The sequence below is a fragment of the Marmota monax genome, unplaced genomic scaffold (assembly GCF_021218885.2).
Source record: "Marmota monax isolate L192 unplaced genomic scaffold, Marmota_monax_Labrador192_F-V1.1 WCK01_AAM20220418_F8-fsc00125, whole genome shotgun sequence".
Taxonomy (NCBI): Eukaryota; Metazoa; Chordata; class Mammalia; order Rodentia; family Sciuridae; genus Marmota; species Marmota monax.
The window spans coordinates 7,342,637-7,363,704 of NW_026695235.1; the positions used below are offsets into that span (position 1 = coordinate 7,342,637).

A 21,068-nucleotide genomic window follows, 5' to 3' on the forward strand; every position below is an offset into this window, starting at 1 on the left:
ATCGCTAAGCTATGGAATCAACCTAGGTGCCCTCCAGCAGATGAATAGATAAAGAAAATGTGGTATATATACACAATGGAATATTATTCAATGATAAAGAAGAATGACTTTTTCACTTTTGCATGAGAGTCTAGAGACTATCATGCTAAGTGAAGTAAGCCAATACCCCACACCAAAGGTCAAATGTTCTCTCTGATATGTGGGTGCTAACCCATAACAAGGGGGAGGGAGAGGGGAAGAATAGAAATTTCTGTGGATTAGACAAAGGGGAATGAAGGGAAGGGAGGGGGGATAAGAATAGGAAAGACAGTGGAATGAATCTGACATAGCTCTCCTATGCACGTGAATGAATACACCCCAGTGTCTCTATCTTGGGTACATCCACAAGACTGGGATTCTAATTAGAATATTTTGATGTACAAATACATCAAAACAGATTCTACCGTCATGTAAAGCCAAAAATGACAAATAAAAATTTAAAAAAAGAAAAATTAATAAAGTTGCCTTTAATTGGACATTTAAACATCTGTTAACATTTTTATCTCTCTTGGTTGCCCTTTAGAAAATATGAGTGCAGTTGACTTTCGAGGTGGTTGATTAATGGCACATGATGGAATGAAATGTTCCTCATTCCTGCTCTAGGAGAAGGCGTGGTATCTGCTTAGCGGCTGAAAGCATTTGGTCGGGGACGGTGGCAGGAGAAGAATCACTACCAGTTCTAGTTAAACAGAGAGATGTTCTAGTAACCAGATGGGTTTTGCTTGGCAGTTTATCAAGCAAAGTGTTGACTGGCTCTGGAAGCCCATTCAGAACACCGTGTGCCGGGTGTTCATGATTCTGTTTATGTCCTTCTCCTCTGATGGCCATGGCTTTGATGTTCCCATCAGCTTTATGGAGGGGTAATTGTGTGTCATTCTTTGCTCAGTGTACTGATGGAATCTCCTTAAAAATTATGTATCTATTTCCTTATAGATTTCCTGCGCAGAATAAATGTGCAATTGTACATTTCATTATTCATGAACTTGATGTCCATGACATGTTTGTTAGGTTGACCACATGATGAGCATTTCATAGCAGCTAGGAGAGTCACAAAAGGTTCTGTGTCTCTGAGCATCAGTGAACCCACAGTGCTGGGTATAACCCCAAGGTGTGCAATCAGACTTTAAATTTCTTATACAATGAATATATCTATATGACCTTTTTATTAAAGACAAAGCAACTTAGAAGAATGTCTGGTCCCTTTCATCTACCAGAAGGTCTGAAATTTAATCTTGACTGAGTTTTCCTAAGACAGTGGATTCCTGGACCAAAGTCATAAGGATTCTCATTGAAGCAAACCTGAAACCTCAATCCGGCTAAGCAACATTCAAGTGAGGAACTCTTACTAAAATGCATCTGGAATCCAAAAATACCATAGAGGAAGAAAAATAAAAACACCTTTGTCAGATATACTGACCACTTCAGCGCCCACCGCGTTTTACAATCCAACGGGGTGAGTAACTACACTAGGATATCAACTTCTAACGGAAGCCTGTGAACGCTTTCAGTCCCGGGACACATGGTCAGCACTATCTGACGTCACCCAGATATCCAAGACCACGTTCACCGACAATGCAGCTAGGTTCTGAGCCGTGGCACTTTCAGAGAACCCATGAGCCTGCGCGCTGGTCATTTGGATGAGAGCTTAGAACTGAGTCTGCTCATGTCTGGGGACAGGGACATGTTGGTGCTGTCTTAAGACACATGATGTTCTGGCCGAGCTGGGCCTGACAACCTCCCCATTTCATGCCAGGTCTGAGGAGGACGCTCCACGACTTCCAGATACCTTTACTTACCAACAACCAGGTTGGGGTTCTTCAAATTAAGTGGCAAATCCTTTCAACAATTCTCAATGTGTAAGACGAAGGTGGAGGGGGAGAGACAACCGGGCAGAGAGTGGGCCTAAAGAGAGGGGACAGAGTATCCCCGGGGTCGGCTCCTTACCTAGTCCTCTGAGTCATCGTCTGCATGGTGCCATGAGCACGCCATCAGGACTGGCATGGACTTAGGCAGGGGTTTGGGGCCAGGAATTAGAGAAGTGTAACCAATTTTTAACATTATCTTGCCTGGGGGAGGGAAAGATATAGGGGTAAGGATTCTCGGCTGTGCTTACAGAGGAACACTTGTGTTTAATAGTCTGATGGTTTGAGGAGTAATAGAAGGAAGAAGGTGCCCAGTTAAGTGGGGGCAAGATTAATGGTTAAATTTTCAGGCCAAATTTAATAAGGTGCTAATAGCCCTATTGGTAATGCAGAAGTGTGTGCAAGCTTCTTGGAACTTTCCATGAAAAATCTTATCTCCAGAAGCAATATATATTTTCAAAGGAAACAATAAGCATGAGCCTTTAATATTTAAACTTCCACAGAGGAAATTGCATTTCTCATTTGCAGGATGATTCATTATAATTAATCCCCCCCTTTCCTATTAAAAATGCTTTGTGTATTCTGTTTATTTAGCTTAAGAGCTTAGAGCGTTATGATGCAGATATACTCAAAACTTAAATCATTACAAGCCAGCGACACCCCAAGCACTCCATTATAAAGTAGTTCTGTCTGAAATTTCTGAACTACACTGAAAAGATTTAGCAATGATCCGTCATTCCACCTCTTTTTAGATCAGCCGGCCCCACAGGAAAGCCACACATTAAACTTCAGCTGACTTACATTAAAACCTCCTGAAATTCAGGTTGAAATTACCTTGGGTCCCAATCCCCAGTGCACTGCTACAGATAAAATCCATTTTCATTATTTAGCTCTGTAGTTTGGGTAACAGCTTCAGCACAGAAATTTGACCCCAAGCAAGATGAATTCTGAATAATACCTAAAGACACACTCATGGCACGGTGCGCTGTGCCATGATAAACAGCTCGGCCTGAGCAAGAGTGGGCGACCAGGACCGATGGGACCATCCCAGAGGGGTGTGGTCTTTGGGCTTTTCTACCAGAATCAAAACCAGTAATGAATTTGAGGTTACTCACTCATGGATTCTGTCAACTTGGCCATCGCTGTCATTTCTTGTTTGTGCTTTTCCTGGAGATGAGAAGAAAAGACAATTACATGGATACTAGGTCTTAGATGGGCATTGAGACAAGGGGTCAGGGACAGCTGTATCCTTCTCCCTTCTTCCCCCGAGGTCAGCTTTGGTCACCAGTGATCCAATAAATAAATAAATCCCCACATTATCGCTGTGTTATCAGGAAGTCACTGAAAAGAGATTTTTAGGGCATCAGAAATTTCCCATTGCTCCTGGCGATGAGCGTCTGGCACACGGATCTTGGATAAATATACTTGGTGATGCACGACTGGTTTCCAAAACCTCTTTGACACTGGATTTTTGACATACATATGCCAAAATTTTGCTCTCTATTTTCTCCCGTTGAAGCTTTTTTTTGGGATGCTTTTTCGAGTTGATATTTTTGTAGTCATTTGGTTTCCAAAAAACGACATAGATTTTCCACATGTCTCTCGGTCTTACTTTTTTGGGTGCCTTTCGTGTCTTCTGAAGGTCATCACTTTTGATGGGTTTATAACCTCATCTATTTTGGGCTGAAAACATTTTGTGTCACCTGGGATACAGGGTATAACTCAGTGCCTTTGAGAACCACACCGATACATAGAGAACTTGAACCAACCCACATTAAAAAGTGACTTTGGAGCTATTAAGAATAATGGCCAGCTCTACTGAAAAGCTTTCTTCAATGTCTTTGAGGTTTTCGTAATTACCTGGGGGTTCCTAACATGAATAACCGTGAAAGCATTGGCCATTATCATTTTACTGTTTAGCAGTCTTAGTTTGTTGATTGCGAAAATAAAACATGTTCATTATTTTAAAAATTCAAAAAATGCTGAAAATGGTAAGTCTGACAACCTATTTCTTTCATCTCTTCATACCCAGGAAATCACCGCTACATTTGGGGAACAGCCTAGGCCCAGGACTACACCTGTGGGGATGGCCGGAGTGGAAATGCAGCCCCCTGAACAGATACAGACGCCTACACTGCGTGTACCAAGCTGTAAGCCACTTTTCCTTCACACCAGACCATCTTTCTGTGTCAGTGAAGGGGAAGCACATTATCACTTTTCAGCAGGTTAGAACAAAATTTCCTTAGCCAAGAAGTTCCCGTTTAACTTATTTTCCATAATTTCTTCCTTTCCCATTTAACTTATTTAGACTTTTTTGCTATTTCATAAAACACCATCGCAGGCATCTTTGAACCCTTGTCTATTGTGGTGAGGATGACCCCAAGGTTAGTTATGACTTGGTTAAAAGTGTGACTATTAAACACTTTGATACCCATTGCCCATCTTCACAGGATGGTGGCATTTGACAGTGAGGCTGCTCTTTTCCTTAAGTCTTGCCGATTCGCCTGGGGCACTGGGCTCCTCTCTCAGCCTGTGACAAGGTCAAGGTAAAACTTGCCATCTTGTTAAAACCCCATTTCCTTTTGCTGCCCCCTTGCTTATGAACGGCCAGTGTCCTTCTCACACAGTCAGGCCGTTAAGTCCCCATATCGTGTTGCAGATTTCTGGCTCTTCTTGTCACCAGCATTGGGCTCGTAGACACCCAGAGTGGCATTTATTTCCCCGTGGACCTTGTACAATGTTGAGCACACTGCAGCCACTTGGCTGGCACCTGGGTGGACGTGTCACGGCCTGGGTGTTGTGGCCCAGTGAGCAGGATCGTCATTCACCCTTCTAGTGTCACTATTCCCAAGCAAAAGGCGTGTGCTTTGACTGAGGGACACAGGTGGCCTTGGTTGCCACAAGCCTGTGTGCACAACAACAAAGCCAAGACGCTGCCTGCTATTTCAACCAATAATTGCCCTTGAGAACAGAAGTGGCAGAGGAGCTATAATCGTCCACCCTGCCTGCTGGGACGTTTTAGTTCTCATGATTTTCAGGGAGATGCTGAGAACCAGCCCAGTGTGGGCCAGTGGAGGCCCAGCGTGTCCTCCATGGAGGCTGGTACGATGGCAGCTCTGGTTCCCTTGTGTGTGCACGCTGGCTGCTCAGTGACCATCACCCAGTGGACTGTGTCGACTCACGAGTAACCACAGCTCCGTGGCAGGAGCTCAGGGACATCGTCCTTGACCCGAGGGAGCCTCGTCCAACCTGGTCTGCCCTCTCGCTGGCCCTCAGCCTGTCCCTCGGCCCGGCTCTGCTCTTCTGGTCCCTTGAGCTCTGCTCTTGCTCTTGCTCCCCACCCTGGGACTCTTTACTTTTCCTGCCCCGGTTCCTCCTGTCCTCACCTGGATCACTGATCCCTTCAGATTGGCCCTCATCTGATGGCCTCGGTGGTGAGACCCCGTCTCCAACAAGCCACAGGTACCCAGGCATTGGATCCTTAAAAAGCCCGTCAAGTTCACCTGTATTCTTGTGTATTATGTCACCCTTTCCTCCCTTGGGACCCCAGGACCCTGCCACAGTTGGGACCCCACTCTTGCTGATGGGTGGTCCCGGCAGCTATTTGTGTTCCGCCGTGGTGGCTATCTTAGTCCCAGAGACGGCGAATCCTGCGTGGATCAGCATTTTCCTGTTCCCGTAGTTAAATGGAAGCTTCTGACACTGAGGGGGGAGGGGCCCTTCCAATCCTAAATTTAGTGCTCTCAGACCGACTCCTCTGTATCATAACTTATGGTGGAAATCATGACATATGCTTTTGGGTAAGTAGTTTAGTCATTCTATTGGATGTCTTTAAACTCCTTCTGTCCTCTCCTCATTATCGCAGAGTTGATGTTTGCAATCCCGTGGTGTGGATACCCGATAGAGCATTTACATTCCATTCTTGGTGGCAAGCAAACTCTCCTCCATATTCCGCAGCCAAGAGTTTCCTTCACAGTAAATTTCCTGGTTGTTGGATTTACATTACTGGGGAGATTTCGAATTACAGCGTCGTAAATCTGGAAGAGGCGCTGTTGGAGGTTCTCAAGTGTAAGCCACAGCGCGACAGCCACAGAGCTGAAGCCCGAGGAGAGTCGCGAGCCGAGGGAGGCCCAGCGTCGCCTCTTCCTCCTCAGCCCTAGATTTCCACACTCCCTCATTCTGGATTGTCCCAGATGCTGTCCTTTAAGGTTCCCCTGCTGCCACCTGCTTCTGGCCTCACCCGCAAGGTTGGCCTTGAGAGCGCCCCTGGGACCCTTGGAAAACGCACACCTGACCCGAGGAGCCCCTTTCTTCTGGTCCTGGTCAGGGCTGTCCTGGGCCTTCCTGCCCTGTAGGCATGACAGCCTCTGCTCGGACACCCTGCTTCCACTCCACCCTAGCCCTTCCCAAACGTGTTCCCCGGAACTCCACTGGACACCACCAATCTCCGCAGTTTCTACTCTTTCTGACCATCTTTCCTGAGTTTTATTTCTAAACAACTATGTTCATATACAAATGCACCCAGGTATCACATGGCAGAGTTTGTTATGGGGCCAGGGCTTCTGATGCTTTGCAGGATGTGAGCACCACCCCAGCAGCTTCCTGTGGGCATTCCTGGCAGCCCCACCAGCATGGCTGGGAGGCAAGTTGTGGTGGACCAGAAGCCCGGGCCACTGCAAGTCCCTGGTATCCTGGTCCTGTCCTCTTACTTCTATGGTCTTAGTTTCAGAATCTGCTCAAGGAAGTTCTGGGGTGCTAGTTCCCGGCAGGCAACTAAAGATGATGGTAATGTTCCACGTCTTTCCAAAAACCAGAAGAAACGATGGGAATGTTTTCACCGTAAAGAAATGATAAATGTTTGAGGAGACAGATACGTTTAACTGACTAACACGATGCCCCACAGATATGAATGATTTTATATTTTTATGTATCAGTTAAACAATTTTAAGTAAAATATTAAAAATTGAAATCAATAAAAACCACACACATATAAACACAAAAGAAATGGCCTGCTGCGTGCTGAGCACCCACCCTGACTGACCCCCACCCCACAGCTGCCAGACAGGTGCCTGGATGTGCTTCTTACAGGGGAGTGTGGCTCAGTGGTGTTTTAAGGTGAAAAGAAAGAAAAACCCAGCCAATCCTGATACATTTGCTTCAAGAACTTTCATGGAGAATCTCTTTCCTTGGGGAACCCCGGGTTTCGTGTTGGAGGTAATCAGCCATATTATCCTCTAAAATGAAGAGGAAGCCAGGAATGCAGGGCCCTCCTTGTCCAGAGAGGAGAGTCGGCTGGGGTCGGCAATCCTGTCCTCATTCCCGGCTGGGTCCTGCTGGGGGGGAAGTTCCTGTGTGGAGGAGAGGGTGGCCGTGGAGTGGGGAGGCCTCGAGGCAGGCGGGGCGCTTCTTAGCCACTCGCTAGAACTTGGGAGCTTTTCTCATCTACAGAGTGGGGACACGTGGAACCCACCCTCCCTCCCAGGCAGCCGTGAGGAGCACACAGGACAAGGATCACGGACACGCCTGAGTGCGGTGTCCCCTCGTCCTCGTTCCCTTGGCTGCATGTGTGGGGCCCACGGTTACGGCCTTCTCTTGCTATCTGAGGACAAGTAATGGTGACCTCGGTCTGAAATTTGTGCTGAAAACAGCAGCTATTTTCCCTGGAGCTAGTGAGACCCAAGGCCACCAGCCCCTCAGGGGACCACTCCTCAGGAGGGTGGGCGGTGGGCAGTGGGCATCCACGCAGCCCACATGCACTGCCCTCCTCCACCAGAGCAAGGGGGTCCAGAGCCTGCATGGAGATTCTGGGGGAGCCCCTCCAGCCGGAGGAGCTTCCTGTCGGGGGGCGTGAGGGAGGGATTTGGAGTAGGGGGAGCAGGCAGCAGTATCAGCAAAGCACGTCCACAGTGCCGTAGGAAAGGCTAGTGTCTCGTCACAGTCGTCAAACGTCTCAGTACAGCACTGACCCTGGGCAGGAATGAGGTCTAATGTTCTCTTTGTCTGACTGTATTCTCTCAGCTGCATCTGGGAAGGTGAATGAGGGCTCAGCAGTTTGCTCAGGGAGTGTGTGTGTGTGAGTATGTGTGTGTGTGTATGCACGCGTGGTGAGTGTGTGTGAGTGGTGTGTGTGTGTGCGGCGAGTGTGTGTGCATGGTGAGTGTGTGTGCAGGTGTGGGGCTGGGCTGGGACTTGGGGGTGGCTGGGGGACTGGCTCAGGAGTGTGCTGTTTTTGGATGGAGACAGGGGCTTTCCTGCTGCCCAGGGCTCCCGGGGATGTTTTTCTCTCTAGAACGTGTGCTCACAGTCACCAGAAAACGGTGAGTCTGCCCCCTCCCACCCCGCTGCGCCACACCTTGTAAAGGAACATTTATGCAAAGCAGGGGCCTATAATGCCATTTTATGACCTCCAGGGGCCCCCAGGTCTCCACCCTGCCCTTCAGGTTCTGCATGAGGAGCCGCAGGCCCTCGGCACCTCCCTGACACGAGTTCCGTGGAGGCACAGGAGGCCGTGGAGGCACACGGACCTAGCTTCAGTGGAAAGTTCCACATCCTCAGGGGCAGTGAGTGTGGGGACAGAGCAGAGCTGGGCGTCAAACCCGGGGAGGCTTCCTTTCACACCTGCTTCATCACGGTGCCACCCGCTCCCCAGGCACTGGCCAGAGGGTCTGGGACTGCAGAGCTGCGGGCAGCAGGGGACCCAGGCCAAGGCCCTCCCTGGAGTCATCTGCTGCTGCCGCCTCCATCACATCTCCGAGGTGTGCACCAAGCAGAGCAGGTGTGAGACACGGGGAGGAAGCTGCCCGGCTGGACTTGCGGGCAGGCCAAGAAGGCGGCATGTGGGCTTCCACAACTGCCCTTCGCAGTACTGAGGGGAAGCTGCCCCAGGGCTCTACAGGGCATTAGGAGAAAGAGGGGCGGAGGGGGAGGTGGAGGGGGAGGACGAGAGAGAGCAAAGACAGAGGAAGAGATGCCAAGAACAAAGTTCTCATTCACAGACCAGGCAGGCTTCACCGAGGGAAGGGAGAGAGTGATGAGGAAGGGGGAAGATTATTCCAGAACATTCCAGTTAGGGAAGCCTCCTTGGTGTGTGAGGAACAGCAGGTAGTGGCCGGGGAGTGGGCGAGGAGGGAGGCAGAGCCTGGGGGTGGGCTGGCCGAAGCTGGGGGAGGAGGGAGGGGGCTGAGGCTGGAACGTGGGTGAGCCTCTCCGTGACCCTGCTGGTCAAGGAAGGGGGCTGGGGGTGTGGGGGCCACCCAGAGAATGTTTGCTCCTAGAAGCCAAGGGCACAGGGATTTAAAGAATTAAGAACTTTCCATCAGAAGGGGTACAGAGGAAAGGTGGTTTCCACATCCTCGGTCAGCGGTTCCTAAGGTGAGCCAGGTGATGCCCGCACAGGAGCACCTCTGGCTGCAGCTGCCGTTGACAAGGGGCTGGGCCTTTCACAAAGGCAGAAGAAAGGGTCGTGGACGATTTTGCCATAAAGACATGACCCACGGTTGGGGAGATGGATGTGTTCACCCTGATTTAAGCATTTGGCACCATGCACGGGTATCTAGACATCATGCGGTATCCCATCAACACGTACTGTGTTCATGTTGTTATGTCCCAGTTACATTTAATTTGAAAATTAAAGAAACAAGATTCTCAAAGTGAACTGAAATGTTCATGATTCAGGATAAAAAAAAAAAATCCATGGGGGTATTTGCAGAGGAAAGGAAGTCCTTAGAGGACAGGCCAGCAGGTGCTTTTGGTGTCATACCCTCTCTGCAAAGGGACACAGAGCCCCTGCCTCATCAGATCTCTTAAGTACAGTGGCCCTGCTGGGTTTCCCACAACGCCATCAGGGTGGCCTTGTTGAACAGACTTAGGGGGGGTCTTAATGCCCTGAGGTGTCAGGATGTCCCACCAAAGTCAACGGATCATTCAGGGTTGTGCTTGTGCTAACATTGCCCTAACCCTAAGGGTCAGTGTGAGCTTGTGGGTGGAGGAGTGGGTTGGATCCTCACCCCAGGTGCTTTCTTGAAGCCCAGGGATCTCATGAACTTTGGAGAGAAGTGGGTAGTAGGAATAAGACTTAGAAATCTGCTGGACCTAGGGCAGCAGAGTCTCTGCAGAACCCAGCCCTGCAGTGTCCTCCCAGCTGGAAGCCCCGTGGACCGGCTCTTGACTCTCAGCGTCAGTGCCCAGGCCATGCTTCCTCAATTCCCCAATGCGGTTAGTGTCTTGGAATATTGATGAATGACTCACTTCTCCTTTGCTAGAGCTCCTCAAAATATAAAATATAGGACAAGCATCGTCACCAAAACCCCATCCACAAGTTTCCTTTAAAGGAAACACCGTAGACTGCAGAGGCCCTGGGGTGCCTGGGTAACTAGAGCAGGCAGAGCCCTCACAGCCCTCCGCTGACCTCTCTGCAGATGCACCTGCCCTAAGCTCAGTCTTTGGCTTTGGAGGACTCAACGGCAAGTGCCAAAATTTCCTAATTTGCCTAAAATTTCCTCTTGGTCTCATTGTGCTCAATCTATAGCCTCTCTTCTGGGCCAGAATCTCTCTGAGGCCTCTTGTCTTGCCTCTGGGGCCATCTTCTAGGAATCCTTCACCTGACAGTAGCCAATGCCTCTTCCACTACTTTCCTCCGGAGCACACACTGCCAAACCCTCACTGTTCACAGACAGGAAAGGGAGCACATGTCAACCATTCCTTTCCTTCTCTTGACTTTTCCTGTTTGCCTGGGATCCAAGTTGTGGGCGCACTGGGTCTTCCAGCAGCTACTCTGCCCATTTCCAGCTCTGCCCCGTTCCCTCCCCTGAATCCCTGGCCCCCACCTTCCTCCCCAGGCCCACCTCCTGCTGCTTCTGGGTTCTATTCTATGCTCCGGGCAAACAAGCCCCTCGCTGGCTGCCCCTGAACACGTGCACTGCTCCATCCCTCTCTTCCTGCTTTCTTCATTGGCAGAGTCAACTCCTTCCTGTGCACTGTGACCTCCTGTCCAGTGTCCTCCCTGGATACCCCACTCCTAATGCCTGTCCTCTCTGTAGCCCAGCATCTGCGCACACTTCAGTCACAGGACTTGCCATTCTTGGAGGCATGGCTTACCAAGCAGCAGAGCGAGCCAAAGAAAAGGATCTTGACAACTTCAGTGACAGCTGACAAACTAGAAAGGATGGATCCCTTTGTTTCTAGAGAAGAGGAAACAAGATCCCAGAATAAAGCTAAGAAATAAATAGAACAAATGGGGTTTCACTGAGCCTTTGTGAATTTCCAGAGCTAGGATACTGACTGATCATTTGTCCAGAATGTTCCAGAGAGTTTTCTGCTCCAAGAAGCAGTTGAATAAAGTGACCAGTACAGCCCTTCTGAAACTGTCTCAGAGGTTGCACTCAGAGTTGAAGGAGAGAGAGAAAAAAAAAAAAAAAAAAAACAACCCACAACAACAACTGTGATTCCTTTTGCTTTCATTTATGTAGAGCTGTTTCTTTTTTCCAACCCGAGGTGGATGGTGGGGTAATAGATCAGGTGGGACGTATAAGGAATGTTTGGGGAAAACAATGCCTGACCCAGCAGTCGACCTAGTTTGAAGGAGTCACTCAAGTGCAGCGAGAGGTGGATGCTTAGTCTGGGCTGCAGTGTTGTATCAGGAAGCCATGCAGAGGCACCGTGGCGTTCCTGCCTCTCAACTTCTGCCAACCATTTCCACTGGCAGGACCAAGCTGGCTTCCTTCCCCAGGGCTTGCTGCGCGGTGCTGCTGGGAGACAGTGGCCATGTTTCCCTTCAAGAGCTGGTTGGGCTGTAGTGATGAGAAGTGCTTCACCCATTCATGGCTCAGCCTGTATGAGGCTGCAATAAAGCACAGCTTTGGGGAGGCTATGGTCAAGTTTTGCAGCAGGAGATTGCTTTCATGGTGAGATTTAAGCTCCCACTACTGGTAACCCAAGCAGAGTCCCTCACTTGGACAGGGAACCCCAGGGACCAAAATATGCCTCCTCCCCTAGCCAGATCACCCAGGGGCATGTGGTACCCAGGGAAGTGATGAGGGTGCTTGTTCTGAATGCAGCACCCCACTCTGCACTCTGTCACAACCCGCTGGCGGGACAGCTGAGAGCGCTGGTCATTGGAATCACCCAGAATGTCAGCTGTAACTTACACATGCCAGAAAGTGTAGGGCATAAGGACCGGTAATTTTTAAACCTCTCAACTGTGTCAATAGTTCTGAAAAAGACTAAGTTGGAGGAACGTTTGAAAAATTCTTCATAACCAAATGTGATACTTCCTGGGGCTGAAGTTGGGAAAATTTTATGGAGAGATGCCATATTATTTTATTGTTCTTCTTTCACATGTTCTCAGTTCAAACTTCCACCTGGGTGGAGGAGTGGAAGGGGATAAGACCCCATCCTCAAGGGCCTAGTAATTGATTCTCAGCAGCAGAGATCTTTGAGAAGGAAAACAAGGAAACACCATTTTAGTCTCTTTGTTGTTATTTTTCTACTTCTGTTTTTCCCTCTACTTATAATTTCTCTCTACTTATAATTTCTTGGTTTCAGGTTTTGAGAAGATGGGATAGATACTTTTCCCTGTTCCTCTTACTAAGTATAATTTAAAAACTCAGACACTGTACATTAAGCAAGCATTAGAAGATGGAAAGCTGAAGTGAGAGTTAGACCAACTAGGGACCTTGAGACCTAGGAACAATGTAGGAGTGGATTCTCTGGGTTTTCTTATGCTTTGTCTATCTCAGACTGGACATCAGAGGGGCCAGCAACTTGGAAATGTCAATGGATGCAGAAAAACCTGCCCTCTCCACCAAAGGACCAAGAAAATGATGGCTAGCAAGACAGAGAACTTTGTTGTGTTACAACAACTCTCTACTCTAGCCAAACAGCAAGGAAAAATGGCAGTTCCACTATGAAAACCAAGGTCAGCTTGGGACCTTAGGCTGCTACCTCTGACCTGCTGTCAGGTTCTGTCTCAGAGGAGACTGAGTGGGGAGTCGGGATTTTCATGCTTGTGGAGGGGTAGTGAGACTCCCCAGAGAGCATGTGTGGAGCTTGCATTTAGGGCACTGACCACCATACCACCACTCAAGGCCACTCCCCCAAGGGGTCACTGGAGCCCACAGGGGGAGTAGTAATGAGGTGACTTCCCTGCCTCAGCCAGGGGGGTGTCCCTGGGGCCCAGTGGGAGTCAAACCTTTGGTTCCCAACCAGCAATGACAAGTCTCCTTTACTCACCCAGCTATTAATTGAGGCTGAGCCCTGACTAGGGAGCATTGAGATGATGCCCCTCTTAGCCCACCAGGATGAGTTCAGAGGAAGCCTTTTGTAATACAGGGTTTAAAGAGATCCATCCTTGAGGCATAATACCTCAAATGTCTAGGTTTCAATTAAACAAAAATTATGTCACACCAAGGAACAGAAAGAGCTCAAACTGTAAGATCAACATCAACAGTGACCTGGCACAGATTTTAGAACCATATCACAAAGCAGGTCATCATACAAATGCCTCAACAAGCAATTATGAATGTGACGTAAAACAAAAAGTGTCTCAACAAAGAGATAGTAAGTCTCCAGGAGGAAAAAATTGAAGGTATAGCAAAGAACCAAACACAAATTTTAGAACTAAAAGTTATGTTGACTGAAATAAAAAAATTCAGTGATGGGCTCAACATCAGGATGAAGATGACAGAAGAAAGAAGCAGGAACTAGGTGATAAAACAGTAGGAATTATCTGATCTGAACAATAGAGAGAAGGTAGACTTGGAACATTAGCAAGGTCTTAGGAATATGTGGGCTATAATGGAAGATCTGATATTTGTGACATACACTATCAGGAAGAAAGGAGAAAGAAGGTAGGGCTGAAAAACCTTTCAATATTCAAAGGAAAAATGACTGAACTTTCCAGTACATATATTGTGTAATGCCTAGAACAACCACTGAAAAAGGTAAACAGAGAGATACACTCAAAAATACTGTGGATAAATCAAAACTGGATTCTAGAAATGTTCAAGTAGCCCAGAGATATTCAGGACAAAGACAACAGGGCACTATAAAATGTAAAGAACAAACAGAAAATAAAAAATTAAGTGGCAGACCTAAAGCTTAACATGCTAATCATTATATTAAATGTAAATGTCTTAAATCTACCAATCAAAAGACAAAGAGTAGCAAAGTGTATAAAAAGCAAAGCCCATTATATGCTGGAAATTAAACTTATTTTTAAATGAAACTCAACTTAAAAAAAAAAAACTCCCTTAAAATACAATGATTAGATAGGTTGAAAGTAAGTGGATGGAAACAGATATATCACATAAACATTAATCAAAATGAAACAGATGTGGTTATATAAAGTAGACTTCAGAGCAAAGAATATATGAGAGATGGAAAGAAAGGGATGGAAAGATTCCAGTACACAGGAATAAGAGCTCAGCCAGCCAAGAATATATAGGAATCCTAGCTGTGTATGCATCCAACAACAGAGATGCAAAATACGTGAACGAAACCAATAGAAATGAAAGGAGAAGTGGAAAAATCCACAAGCATAGTTGATGACACAATTTCCAGAACAACTGGGGAGAAAAATCAACGTGGACACAGAGGTACTCAGCAGCACTATCAACAGAACCTGGTCAGTATTCCCAGCACCTCCATCCAACCACAGGAAAGTACTCTTTCCTTTCAAGTGCCCCCAGAACACACAGCATTAAGGACTGCAATCTGGTTCACACGTCACAAACCCCAGTGAACAAAAGAATTGAAATCACGCAAAGTGTGCTTTCTAACCATAAGGAAATACCATAAGGTATTTTTTTAAAATCTTTCTTCTTTTTTCTATCCATTTTCACCTTCTTCCCTTTGTGCCACCCAATTCCTCCTTCCCTTGCTCCAACTGCTACAGTAAGGGTGCTATTCTGGGGGAGGTCAAGGGGTGGTATGTGACTTTCTAAGCCCAGAGGGTTAAAGGAAAGAGAGGAATACGATTTCCATTCTCCTGGCCTCTCCTGGAATCTTCTCTCTTCACGAGCCTCTCCTATCTGTGTTGTGACTGTCCTTGGAACCTTTCCATGTGAAACGAGAGGAGAGAAGAGGATAGTGACAGTTGAAGTCTGTGGCTCTGAAGGTGGGTTTGCATCATGTGTGTAGTTGAAACAGTTTTGTGGCAAAAACAAAATAATTAAATAGAGCAGAAAAATAGCCTTCCTTAGGAGACCAAAATTCAACAGTAAACTTTCAATTCAAAAGGCAGAAGTCAGAGTGACTGTGTCTGTTGGGGACTGTCTCCCCCCTGTGGAACACTCATTGCGTAATCATGCTGTGGTCATATGACCGGCTCAGCACTGCTGCGCCATGAACTCATCCCGTTCCAAAGTGGTGATTGCTCCCCAAACCATGCATTCCCAATAACGGCTTCTTGTGGACAATTCTGGGGGCTCCAATTTTTATATCTATCTGTAGGAAATGAAAACCAACTCCCCCCCACCATGAGCTAGGAAGTAGGCCATTGGCCAAGGCATCCTCAGGCCCTCCTCTCTGACAGGCAGCAGCTGTCCATGCTCCTTGTCCCGGAGGACAGCAGAAGGCAGAGAGGGGGAGCAGGACCCAGGGAGTGCAAGGCAGAAATGACTTCCTGAGGTCTGATCCTCCTGGAGACCAGGCGCTGGGCCAGATGGTGATGCTTTTTCCATTGCTCAGGCAGCCACAGCCAGAGACATGGGGTGGGATGGCAAGGGAAGGGGTCTAAACGTGGTTCCTGGAAGCTCTTCAGGTGCTCTGCATTTTAAAATCACACAGTTCTGCTCTCTGACACCGTGGAGGCAGTTCCGTACCATGGCGTGGAGTTCATAGGGCACGCTGCCTAGAGGGTTGGGGTAGGATCACTCTACCCAAGGTGGCAACCAGCAGGAATGCTTCCATATCCACCCTGTCACTTGGATCCCTTTCCTGGAAACCCTGCTGCCCTCTATTTTGCCCTCTGCTCCTGAACTCACTGGTTTTGTGCTTCTAGACTTTGGCAGAGGCAGACTCTTTGGTTCTCTGTCTCTACCTACATGAGCAAGTGGGGCCCGGGGCCAGGTGGGCTTCAGATCAGTATGGAGAGTGGATGTCCTTGTTTTTAGGAGATGCACACCCAAAACTTAGGGGTCACATGTCCTCATGTCTACAGTGAACTCTCCAGTGGAAGGGGGGACAGAGAGAGATAGGAACACACAAGAAGTCACAGCTGGCAATGGGCACAGTGGGAAATCTGGGCACTGGGTCCATCATGTGCATTGTGTTATTCTTGTGAGTTTGTTGTCGATTTCAAAGTTTTCAAAATTAAAAAAAAGAGGGTGAGGGGAAGGTGCAGTGTTGTGTAATCTGCCTCCCTTCAGCCTCAGGTCTAATGGGTCTCTCTGTCCTGGGAGGGCTGTGTGGTCAGGTGCCTGTGGTCCTGATGTGGTTCCCCAGTCAATACTCTGGATAGAAGTAGCATGGCTCAGGATCCCAAACACTTCAAATCCAACACCTGTGGCTCTTTCCCAGAGTTGAGATGCCAAAGTTTCACTTCAGACTAACTAAGTCAAAATCTCTGGGTGCAGAAGCAAAAGTTATGTATTTCTTTAAAGCAATTTTTTTTCTAGAGATGCCTCATTTTTAAATTTTACTTATGTATCTATCTATCTATCTATTTATTCATTTATATGAGGTGCTGAGGATCGAGCCCAGTGCCTTACACATGCTAGGTGAGGCGCTCTACCGCTGAGCCCTGGCCCCTGCCCAAGATGTCTCATTTTGAAATAGTAGGACATAGACTTCTCTGCTCCCTTTGGAAAATAGTAAAAAGATGGAAAACAGAAAAAGTCTTCATCTTCAATGCAGCTAGGAAATGCCTATATCCCCAGACCAAGAGACCCCAAGAGAGGACTCTTGCTGGGTGGAGCAGACGTGGCCAGGGTGGCAGTGGGCGGTGAGGAAGGACGGGTGGCACTGGAAACCCACAGCCGGCTGGCTGCTCCAGGCCTTCCCCACCTGGGACCACGTCCAGGGGGGACTAATGTGTAGCACAGTGAGGTAAAGGGCTGTGGGGTCCCCCGGTCAGTGTGTAACCACAGGAGGCTCAGAGGGCGCAGGGGAGAGGGAGGGAAGGCTCAGAGCTGCCGTCTTGCAGGAGGTGATCTCTCGGCATGGCTGGGAGGAGAAACTCTGGCAGGCTGGCTGCTCTGTGGCTGCCAGTGTGTGCTGGCTGTGGGGAGGTAAGAGCCACCCGTTCTCTGTTAGATAAGAATGGAGATGAGAGTGTTCAGGGATCATTGCTATGCGTCAGGGATCTCTCAGGCTCAAAGTAAGGCTCTGTCTAATACTGACCAGGATTCTCCTGAGAGATCCCCCTGCTACATGGCCATGTCCCCGGGCCTTCGCTACCCTGTTTTTCACAGATATCTGACCCAGAAAACCAACTCCTCATTCATAGGGAATCAGCAGAGGATCTAACCAAAGCCTTACAGAAAAAACGGACAAACTGGAGGCTGAAAAATGACTTGGAGGAAAGAAGTATAGTAAATGATAAATATTTTACAGTGACATGGCAAAACGAATACAGAAATGGTGAAGGGAATGCAGGAACAGAGGCAATGCTGGATTCAGAAAAAAGAGAAAAGACACTCATAAAAATAAGCTCAAGAACACAGAGTATGGACTTGAGAAAATGGGCGAAATAGAAAATGAAAAGATTGAACAGAAAATGACAGATATGGAAAATAGAAAAAGATGACTGGGCATATACAGAATTTGTGTCCTGGGAGAAGAAAACAGAATTAAGTCTTCAGAAAATAACTGAATATATCCCTTCAGACAATTTTCAGATAAAACTCAATTCTTAACATGGATAGGTCATGCTGTGTTTTGGAGGGCAAAGAAAATCCATGGGTATTGATACATATTTCAATGTAGTCACCAGACTTTAAAGAAAAAGAAAAATTCTACAGGCATCAAAGCATAAATAGCCAAACTATCTTGAGACTTCTTTCCAGAAACATTCAATGGTAGAAGACAACGTAGTGTGATCTGAAGTCCTCAGAAGCAGAAAGTGAGACACAACAATTTTATACCCAGCTGTGCTGCTGTTCAAGCAAAAGATGGCCAGACAGACGGCTTTCAGAGATGCAAACTCTTGGAGGATAACATTCTCCAAGTGCTTTTGGAAGACATCATGAAGACCAATCTCAGCTGCCTAAGAGAAGAATAAACAGAGGATCACAGTGAGTGCCGGGTCCATTTTCGTATAGACCCGAGGATAAACTGGTCGTGGAGATGGAGACTACAGAAAGGAACAAAGAGGGGAAAAGCAGCGATAAGCTACAATCACTATATACCAAAACACAGGGGAAGAGAAGAGAAGATCAGAGGTGGTGAGAGAGAGAGGCAAGTTCCTGCCCTCACACAATAGGAGGAGTCAGACACGTGGAAAGCAAAATCAATCAATCAGTCGACGGTAAATAATTAATTACTAAAGTAAGGGAACTATCAGAATATTATTTAAGGAAATAAAGGTAAATGCCAGATGGACCAGGAGTAACAAATCACAACCAGGCAGCAAAGGAGACAGAGGAACAGTAGGTGGAAGCAGAAAGCCCAGAACCTGAATTTAAACCTAGTTGACGGTGGAGAGCCAATGAGTCCTGCTGCACGGCAGAGCTGTCACAGCCGGATCCTCGGGGGAAGAGCAGAATGCAACTACTAGTCACCAGATTTACAAAATCACAAGCGGCAAAACCAACAACCAAAACAACAATGAACCCAGGACAGTAAAGCAGACTGGGAACACTTTCTATGGAGGCTCCAATATTAAAAGTATTTTTCTTATACTTGTAGGCTTAATGGAAAATGACAACTCATATAAATCCAAGATCAAAATAGTTTTAGGTAATTATTATTAAACTCTCTCTAAGATATATTCTGAAATTAAAAAAAAAGACAGTGAGAGTGTGTGGGGTAGTTTCATGTTTCTTAAGCGTGTGTTTAATTTAAAAAGAATCTACATATATTAAAATTTTAGAGAATGCACGTCTAAGGACAGGTGAATGCACACACGTGTGTGGACAAGTGGAATCTCCCTGGAGGATGCATAAGGTACTGGTAGGAGCCGTTGCTTTTGGGACCGAGGGCTGGGGACCGTCCTCCCTGCCCATGATTTGGTCCTCTTTATTCTGCCAATGGCTGATGGCACTTTTTCAAAATGGCAAAGCTCCACAGGTGACCTGGAGCAGCAGCAGGGCCCAGCGGCCCTGGTTCTCCCTTCAGGACTCTAACGGAGGTGTTATTGTGTCTCAGTGGTAGGGACAGAGACCATGATCGCTCTCTCTCTATTTCATGTGGGTTTTGGCAGACCAGCAAACAGTCTTATTGATTTCCTGTGTCTGAAATCTCCTGGTTTCAAAACAAGGTTATAGTCAACTGAAAAAAGGTAAAAAAGAAATCTCAATGATGAAGTCCTCGTGTCCTGGAGTTTGGGACTCTCTCTGTTACTGTTTATACTACATTTTTTTTTCTAGTTCTGGGCCTGGAACCCAGGGCCTCTCACTTGCTGGGCAAGCCTCTCCCTCGGAGCTACACCCCGAGTCCCCTTTTAACTTTTATGTTTAGACGGGGTCTCACTAAGACGCTGGCCTTGAACTTGCCCTCCTGTGCCTCAGCTCCTGAGGAGTCTGGGGTTACAGATGTGCGCTGCACTGGCCCACTGTGTTGGAGCGCCTCCAGTCCAGCTTCCCTGCGTGAACCCCACGGCTTCCTGGCGATCCTCCTGGACTCCCGTCTCTTTGTGGCCCAGGCCTTGCTGTCCCTCACCTTTACCTGTGGGTCCTTGCACATGGCTCCTGGGACCTCCGTCCGACATACTCTGCCCTTGGCACTGGCTGCCAGGGGAACATGGCCCCCGCACGCCCTGCTCCTGAGGGGCTGATTGACACAAGAGTGGTGCTTCCGTCCAGCCTGCTCCTGCTGTCCCCCTGGTCAGTCTTCCTGCTGTAGATCTTAGCTCGATTGCTTATTCTGTGTGACACTGGGCAAACCCTCCCGATGCTCAGTTCTACCCTGAGCCCTCACTTTCTCCAGGGGCATCATCAGTGATCATTTTCTCCTGTTTCAGCTCCTGTGGTGGGAAGACCCCTGGGCGCTGTGGTCTAAGTAGATCCCAGATCTGACCACACCCGCTGCCTCACAGCTCCCACCTTAGTGGAAGCCACTTGCCTGGTCTGCTCCTTGCTGGTCCCCTGCCCTTCCTCCTATGCTGCCTCTGGTCTCTTCTCCTGCATCTGGAGCCATTGCTAGCCTAGAAGTGGGAGTCAGATAATCTCTTCCTCTGGCTTTAAGACCCTCAGGGACTTCCCAGAGAACTTCACCTTCAGGGGATCCTCATGTCTCTGCGGGGTCTGCTCCGTCTCCACCCCCCCCCCCTCAGCCACTCACTCAGGCATGCACACACACACGCACACACCCTCATGCACACACTTGACATTGACCTTTCTGGGAGGCAGAATGGAAACTTCCAAGTACGCTGAGAATATTCCAATGAGGTGACTTCAAGAGAGAGAATGGCAGACATCGCCATGAGGGGGTGAGAGACACAGACCTCACCAGGTGGAAGAGGAAGGGCTGAGGACCAGCCCAATCACACGAGGAGGAGGCGAGATGTGTTGTGTGTCCTTCTGTCTCTTTAAGTGTGACTTTATTTGGGATCGTTTGGTGCATTAGTATTTTAGGTGGGCTAATTCCTGATTTCTTAGTCTGTCTTTTCTTAAACAAGTAAGAAAATCAAGTAATAGAATGTTTTGCCTTTAAAAGCACCGAGGTGGTGGCCTCTGTGATGAGATGGGACTTGGAAGAACCCCTGGGCCACATGCTCTTCCCTTTTCTTCCCAATTTTGATGAGCATGTCTCAAGGACCATCTGGGGCTCTGGTAAGTCTGGCCTCCAGTGATGCAGGGAGACACGCTGTCAGGCTCTGTTTATGGACCATTGGGTCCTTGGCAGTTTGTCTTTCCAGAGGTTCACCTGGTGCCAGACATTCACATTTTTAATGTCTTAGATGGGATTTTGCTGTATTCACAGTGTGCGACTGACATCTAAAATCATTTTTTTACACATAAGGAAATAATGTTATTAAAATATTACTAAAATAGGTCTCCACAGGTGCTT

General features: G+C 47.8%; 1 protein-coding gene across 1 annotated transcript in view; it reads right to left on the reverse strand.

The window, feature by feature from the left end:
• Kcnj6 (potassium inwardly rectifying channel subfamily J member 6) overlaps positions 1-21,068 on the reverse strand; it is a 248,506-nt gene that overhangs the window by 180,732 nt on the left and 46,706 nt on the right. Inside the window, exon 2 of the mRNA XM_046439249.2 lies at positions 3,017-3,068. Coding sequence (XP_046295205.2) covers positions 3,017-3,050 — 34 coding nt within the window. The 5' untranslated portion in view covers positions 3,051-3,068. The remainder of the gene's footprint in view (positions 1-3,016; positions 3,069-21,068) is intronic.